The sequence below is a fragment of the Notolepis coatsorum genome (genome assembly GCF_963971535.1).
Source record: "Notolepis coatsorum genome assembly, contig: SCAFFOLD_2540, whole genome shotgun sequence".
Classification (NCBI taxonomy): domain Eukaryota; kingdom Metazoa; phylum Chordata; class Actinopteri; order Aulopiformes; family Paralepididae; genus Notolepis; species Notolepis coatsorum.
The window spans coordinates 15,001-23,160 of NW_028174247.1; the positions used below are offsets into that span (position 1 = coordinate 15,001).

At 46.1% G+C, this 8,160-nt stretch overlaps 1 protein-coding gene across 1 annotated transcript in view; it reads left to right on the forward strand.

Annotated features, from left to right (window-relative positions):
• Window positions 1–7,638, forward strand: part of LOC311247607 (uncharacterized protein) — a gene marked incomplete at both ends in the record, with an annotated part of 22,471 nt that extends 14,833 nt beyond the window's left edge. The window contains 4 exons of the mRNA XM_084338633.1: window positions 1,312–1,635; window positions 4,203–4,262; window positions 7,419–7,490; window positions 7,585–7,638. Coding sequence (XP_084194759.1) covers window positions 1,312–1,635; window positions 4,203–4,262; window positions 7,419–7,490; window positions 7,585–7,638 — 510 coding nt within the window. The remainder of the gene's footprint in view (window positions 1–1,311; window positions 1,636–4,202; window positions 4,263–7,418; window positions 7,491–7,584) is intronic.
• Window positions 7,639–8,160: the final 522 nt, after the last annotated feature.

An 8,160-nucleotide genomic window follows, 5' to 3' on the forward strand; every position in this document is an offset into this window, starting at 1 on the left:
GAAAGTGTTAACCTTCTGTAGTGTGGTAGTGAAAGTGTTAACCTTCTGTAGTGTGGTAGTGAAAAGGTTAACCGTCTGTAGTGTGGTAGTGAAAGTGTTAACCTTCTGTAGTGTGGTAGTGAAAAGGTTAACCGTCTGTAGTGTGGTAGTGAAAAGGTTAACCGTCTGTAGTGTGGTAGTGAAAGTGTTAACCTTCTGTAGTGTGGTAGTGAAAGTGTTAACCTTCTGTAGTGTGGTAGTGAAAAGGTTAACCGTCTGTAGTGTGGTAGTGAAAGGGTTAATCGTCTGTAGTGTGGTAGTGAAAGGGTTAACCTTCTGTAGTGTGGTAGTGAAAGTGTTAACCTTCTGTAGTGTGGTAGTGAAAAGGTTAACCGTCTGTAGTGTGGTAGTGAAAGGATTAACCTTCTGTAGTGTGGTAGTGAAAGTGTTAACCTTCTGTAGTGTGGTAGTGAAAGGTTAACCCTCTGTAGTGTGGTAGTGAAAGGGTTAACCTTCTGTAGTGTGGTAGTGAAAGGTTAACCTTCTGTAGTGTGGTAGTGAAAGGTTAACCTTCTGTAGTGTGGTAGTGAAAGGGTTAACCTTCTGTAGTGTGGTAGTGAAAGGGTTAACCTTCTGTAGTGTGGTAGTGAAAGGTTAACCTTCTGTAGTGTGGCAGTGAAAGGGTTAACCTTCTGTAGTGTGGCAGTGAAAGGGTTAACCTTCTGTAGTGTGGTAGTGAAAGGTTAACCTTCTGTAGTGTGGTAGTGAAAGGGTTAACCTTCTGTAGTGTGGTAGTGAAAGGTTAACCTTCTGTAGTGTGGTAGTGAAAGGTTAACCTTCTGTAGTGTGGTAGTGAAAGGTTAACCCTCTGTAGTGTGGTAGTGAAAGGTTAACCCTCTGTAGTGTGGTAGTGAAAGGTTAACCCTCTGTAGTGTGGTAGTGAAAGGTTAACCTTCTCTAGTGTGGTAGTGAAAGGTTAACCCTCTGTAGTGTGGTAGTGAAAGGTTAACCCTCTGTAGTGTGGTAGTTGTGTAGCCCACTGTTGTGGAGCCTGATGGCCGCTGGTATGAAGGACTGGCCGAGGCGGTTAGTTGAGTGTCGGGGGGGTATGAGTCTGTGGCTGAACGTGCTTCTCATCTTGACTAGCTCGTCGTAGAGGGGGTGGGAGGAGAGGAATGTTCCCCCTCTCTCTTCTTTCCTTCGCTGTTGTGGTCTCTCTTTCTCTCCCTCTCTCTCTTGCTGTGTGTGTGTGTGTGTGTGTGTCCATTTTGGCTCTCTTTAACCCACTCTCTTTGTCTCCCAACCCCCCCCCCCCCCTCTCTCTCTCCTCAGCCAGGGCAAGGAAAGCTGCAGAGAAGGAGGCCAAAGCAAAGAAACAGAAAGCTCCCAGGCCAACCAAAAGGCCCAAGGCCCCAAAACCCACCAAGAAGCCCAAAGCCACCAAGAAACCTAAAGAGCCCAAAGCCACCAAGGAACCACCTGCCCCGAAGGCGTCCGAGGAACCACCTGCCCCCCCGAAGGCGTCCGAGGAACCACCTGCCCCGAAGACGTCCGAGGAACCGACTGCCCCGAAGACCAGTGAGAAGCCGAGTCCCAAGCGGCCCAGCCTGGAGGAGGAAGAGGAGGAGCTGCTCCTTGCGATGGGATGGGATAAGTGTACGGAGCCTCCAGATTCTGTGTGTAGTTTAGGAAACCACATAACATGCGCCCAGAAAAGCAGCCTTTTTTTTCTTTTTTTTTACTTGAACTTGAGGATTGCATACTTTTTTTGCAACGCTTATTTTTATACTTTATACTTTTTTTTTTTACCTACTTTTTCTCCTCCTTTTTTCTGTAATTTTCTCCCATCCCAATTTTTTCCTCTCGTGCCAATTCTCCCTCCGCTGTCTTGATCGTTGCTCGCATGTGCCCCCTCACTGGCCGGTCGTAGGGAGGATAGAAGCCTTGCATCACGTGTCCCCTCCGATACATGTGGAGGCAGCCAGTCACTTCTTTTCACCTGCCAGCGCGGACTCTCATTGGCGAGGAGTAACGTGCGGGAGGCTCACACTGCCCCCGCCATTTTCCTGTCTCTGCTGTGCAGGCGTCCCCCAACCGACCTGTAGGAGTCGCTGTCCACAACGACCAGATTACCACCCATCGACTTTCCACCCGCTGACTCTGCCAATTGAGTCAGTATGACGGCCGGCCCAAGCCGGAGGCAACGCTGACAGCCGGATTCGAGACCGGTGTCTCTTGCGTTGGTGACAAGCGCAATGTCCGCTGCGCCACCCAGCCGCCCTTTATACTTTATACTTATAGCACATGCATAAGCCTGGTCTCTTTTGAAAGATAACATTCTGAGGTTTCTTACACAATAAATAAAAATCACTTTTAGTGCTAATGAAATAGAGCAACATAGGGCTGAACTTGAGTTGTACTTGTACTTGTCTACTCACGTTTTTCTGTAGTAGTTGCAATATCCAAAAATATAATAATCCAAAAGAATTGGTATAAGCTGAGAAACACTGCAGGTCCATAGCCTGAAGTCTTATGTAGTACAGGTCCAAATTTCATAAAAATCCGTTCAGAAATAATAATAATAATAATAATAATAATAATAATAATAATAATAATAATAATAATAATAATAATAATAATAATAATAATAATAATAATAATAATAATAATAATAATAATAATAAAAATCCGTTCAGAAATAATAATAATAATAATAATAATAATAATAATAATAATAATAATAATAATAATAATAATAATAATAATAATAATAATAATAATAATAATAATTCAGAAATGGGTGATTAAGAGCGATTTTGGAAAACTGTGTACAAAAATTTAAGTTTGCACAACCCCAAGTGGGGTATCATTGGAAAGCTACACTCATTGGCTACAACCCTGTCCAATAATTCCTGCAATCGGCGAATGATTGACAGTTCTAGAGCCTCGGGAGTCCGGGTGGTAATCTGACACTTGCATTGTACAAAGTCACACACCTGACATATCGGCATGTAACTCGAGAAGCGCTGAACGGATTTGGTCGGGTGAGGTGGCATTCGAACGGCAACGATTAGGGCTTTACTTCTATCTATTATATGTTTTATAAAAGATGCAGACCCAAGCCGCTAGACGCTTGCACAGTTCTGTGTCGCGCCGGTGGGCACACCGTCCTAAAGAGGGCCTGGATACGGGCCGTTGCATGTTAACTGGAAAGAAACAGGCCTTGGAGTAATTTCTTGAGAAAATAATAATTTGAAAGTCAAGTGAGTCATCACTTGATTTCCACCGTAGGGAACGTCATCCATTACTTAATATGTAACAGACCTTTAGTGATCTGTTCACCTTAGGGAACGCTTTTACTTCCCAAGTGGTTCTGATTGGCTCTCCAGAGCGACACGTGGTTCTGATTGGCTCTCCAGAGTGACATGTGGTTCTGATTGGCTCTCCAGAGCGACATGTGGTTCTGATTGGCTCTCCAGAGCGACATGTGGTTCTGATTGGCTCTCCAGAGCGACACGTGGTTCTGATTGGCTCTCCAGAGCGACACGTGGTTCTGATTGGCTCTCCAGAGCGACACGTGGACGTCGCAGCTCCATTAGGTTCTTTCCTAGTGTACATACACTGACACCTATCATCTCAGTCACAGACCTATCATCATCTGACATCTATCATCTGACACCTATCATCTGACACCTATCATCATCTGACACCTATCATCTGACACCTATCATCATCTGACACCTATCGTCTGACACCTATCATCTGACACCTATCGTCTGACACCTATCATCTGACACCTATCATCTGACACCTATCGTCTGACACCTATCATCTGACACCTATCGTCTGACACCTATCATCTGACACCTATCATCTGACACCTATCATCGTCTGACACCTATCATCTGACACCTATCATCATCTGACACCTATCATCTGACACCTATCGTCTGACACCTATCATCTGACACCTATCATCTGACACCTATCATCTGACACCTATCATCTGACACCTATCGTCTGACACCTATCATCTGACACCTATCGTCTGACACCTATCGTCTGACACCTATCATCTGACACCTATCATCTGACACCTATCATCTGACACCTATCATCATCTGACACCTATCATCATCTGACACCTATCATCTGACACCTATCGTCTGACACTTATCGTCTGACACCTATCGTCTCAGTCACAGACCTCTCTCTCTTCACAGTCGTCCGACCTGTGACCCCAAAGGACCCAGAGTGGAGAGAGCCAGTGGAGCCAGACCTGGGTGAGCGACCGCCTGTCTGTCATCTACTCTGATCCACTCCTCTAATCTGACTACATCTACCCTGATCCATTCCTCTAATCTGACTAAATCTACCCTGATCCATTCCTCTAATCTGACTACATCTACCCTGATCCATTCCTCTAATCTGACTAAATCTACCCTGATCCATTCCTCTAATCTGACTACATCTACCCTGATCCATTCCTCTAATCTGACTACATCTACCCTGATCCATTCCTCTAATCTGACTAAATCTACTCTGACCCATTCCTCTAATCTGACTAAATCTACTCTGATCCATTCTTCTAATCTGACTAAATCTACCCTGATCCATTCCTTTAATCTGACTAAATCTACTCTGATCCATTCCTCTAATCTGACTACATCTACCCTGATCCATTCCTCTAATCTGACTACATCTACTCTGATCCATTCCTCTAATCTGACTAAATCTACTCTGATCCATTCCTCTAATCTGACTACATCTACCCTGATCCATTCCTCTAATCTGACTAAATCTACTCTGACCCATTCCTCTAATCTGACTAAATCTACTCTGATCCATTCTTCTAATCTGACTAAATCTACCCTGATCCATTCCTTTAATCTGACTAAATCTACTCTGATCCATTCCTCTAATCTGACTACATCTACCCTGATCCATTCCTCTAATCTGACTACATCTACCCTGATCCATTCCTCTAATCTGACTAAATCTACTCTGATCCATTCCTCTAATCTGACTAAATCATTGCAAGGGGTGTTTCAAATGTAGGGATCAGTGATCATTGTCCTATTTCATCAACACACGTTTGAAGAGAGAACTTCACCCGGGACGACTGTGGCTCAGAAGGTAGAGCGGTTGTCTGGTAATCCGGAGGTTCCCGGTTCGATTCCCGCTCCTCCCGGGCAGCGTGTCGAAGAAGTGTCCTTGAGCAAGACACTTAACACCCTCACTGCTCCCGATGAGCAGGTTGGCACCTTGCACAGTCGCCTCCGCCGTCAGTGTGTGAATGTGTGAGTGCTTCGTGCTTCATGATCCAAAGGGCCATTTTCAAAAGGGGTCCATTGACCTCTGACCTCAATATATCTGAATGAATGGGTTCTATGGGCCACGAGTCACTTCATGCTAAACCACATGCAGTGTCTGCAGACTGGCGGCCCTGAACAGTCTACACCGGGTGAGACTGGAGACACCTGTGGATCCAATGTCTGTGATGCTGTTAGTCTGTGATGCTGTTAGTCTGTGATGCTGTTAGTCTGTGATGCTGTTAGTCTGTGATGCTGTTAGTCTGTGATGCTGTTAGTCTGTGATGCTGCTGTTAGTCTGTGATGCTGTTAGTCTGTGATGCTGTTAGTCTGTGATGCTGTTAGTCTGTGATGATGCTGTTAGTCTGCGATGCTGTTAGTCTGCAATGCTGTTAGTCTGTGATGCTGTCAGTCTGTGATTGTGGACTTTAGGAGGTCGGGGTCAGGGACTACAGCCCCCTCAGCATCGACGGGGCACCGGTCGAGAGAGTGAACAGTTTTAAGTACCTCAGAGTCCACATATCCGAGGACTTGACATGGACCACACACATTGACAGTGTAGTCAAGAAAGCACGACAACGCCTCTACTTCCTTAGGCGCCTAAGGAAGTTCAACGTGAGTCAGAAGATCCTTAAGAACTTCTACTCATGTACAATAGAGAGCATCCTGACTGGTAACATCACCTCCTGGTTTGGGAATAGCACTGCACTCGACCGCAGCAGACTACAGAGAGTGGCCCGTTCAGCCGAACGCACAATTGGAGGGGGCTTCCCACTCTCCAGGACATTTACAACAAGTGTTGCAGGGCCAAGGCTAAGAGAATAACCAAAGACTCTAGTCACCCAAACAACCGCTAAGCTAGGCTAGCTTGCAGCCGAATAGTTTTCTACTGAACACACAGAAAGGAAATCTTCTTGTCTGACTCTGGAGAAGACGTTAGGAACATTTCCCATAATGTCGCTTGTGTTCCTTTTAAGTTTAACGTCTTCAACATACGATAGAAAGCCCCCACAGAGGACACACGAATTGCAACAAACCAAATATACAGAGAAAGCAAATACTAGTGTCGTCCATCTCTATCATCTCCTCCTCTGGACTGAACCTGACCACCTCAGTGTAGGACGTCCATCGTTCCACATCTTCCTAACGTCGCCTATTATGTACCTATTCTTTTTTTTGGATCCACTTTTCTCTCCCATTTTTCAGTTTTTTCTCCCATCCCAATTTCGTATTTCCAATTCTCCCTCCCCTGTCTCGAACGTTGCTAGACCATGCCTCCCACTGGTCGGCTGCAGTGAGGACCAGGCCTTGCATCATGTGTCCCCTCCGGTACACGAGGAGGCAGCCTGTCGCATCTTTTCACCTGAACAGCGCGATCTCTCAGTGGCGAGGAGTAACGTGTGGGAGGCTCACGCTGCCCCCGTTACTTCCTGATCTGCTGTACAGGCGCACCAACCGACCTGTAGGAGTCGCTGTCCACAACGTCCGATCCCCACCCACCGGCTTTCCCACCCTCTAACACTGCCAATTGTGTTAGTATGACGGCCGGCCAAGCCGGTAGCAATGCCGAGAGCTGGGCTCGAACCCAGCGTATCCTGCGTTAGTGGCGAGCGCCTTGCCCACTGCGCCACTCAGCCGCCCATTATGTACCTATTCTGAGTGTTGCCATGTTTACAGAGATGTCTGGGTCATTGTCTGCTGTGTGGGAGCCATGTTTGTATGTATGTATACTGTATGTTTTGCTGTGTGGGAGCCATGTTTGTATGTATGTATACTGTATGTTTTGCTGTGTGGGAGCCATGTTTGTATGTATGTATACTGTATGTTTTGCTGTGTGGGAGCCATGTTTGTATGTATGTTTCGGAAACTGTTCTTAATGGTATTCATTAGGGGTGTATCCGTACCGAACCGTTTCAGTGTGTACCGTACCGTACCGAACGAATACAACGGTATGTTAACGGTATCACCCCTGAGTAGAACATGGAAAGCCAAACTTTCCCCAATGTACGGAAAACCCATACCAAACCTCGACTTCGAAACCGAGGTACGTACCGTACCGTGGTTCGTGTGTACCGTTACAACCCTAGTATACATACATACAATTGTCGGTGTCTACGTCTTTCACAGATAAGGTCAGAGGTCGTGTCCCGGTTATCAAAGAGGAGGCCACGACTCCTGAGGTCATCATGTACGTACCAGGTAACCATGGCAATGTAAGATGCTGTTACTGGTAGTATATCTCAGCTGTGAACGAAATGCTTACGTGATGAGCGATGTTATGTCTGTGTTCCAGAGGAGGTCACCACCCCACCAGCGCCCTGGTATGAAGAATACGATTACACCGACTGTACGTCTGCCTGCCTTTTCTCTATTTTACTGCACAAATATCGATCAATATCAGTGAATGTGTCTCTACCTGTTTAGTGCCTTTGCTAATGTAGTTCATGGTGATGACTAAAGGTGATAATGACTACAAAATACTATGTTATTTTATTTCATACTTATCTTGTCTTGCACAGTCTCTGGAGCGGAACAGTAAGAAGCATTTTGTATAAAAGTATTCTGTACTTCTGTATGACAACTATTAAAGAAACTTGAAACTTGAACTTGGTCTAAAGAGTTGAGCCTCTGCTTAACCTCTGATGTCTCCCCTCCTCCTCCCCCTCCTCCCCCTCCTCCTTCTCCTCCCCCTCCTCCTCCCCCTCCTCCTCCTCCTCCTTCTCCCCTTCTCCTCCTCCTCTCCTTCTTCTCCTCCTCCTTCTGCTCCTCCTCTCCTTCTCCCCCTCCTTCTCCCCCTTCTCCTTCTCCTCTCCTTCTCCTCTCCTTCTCCTGCTCCTCCTCCTCCTTCTCCTCTCCTTCTCCTCCTCCT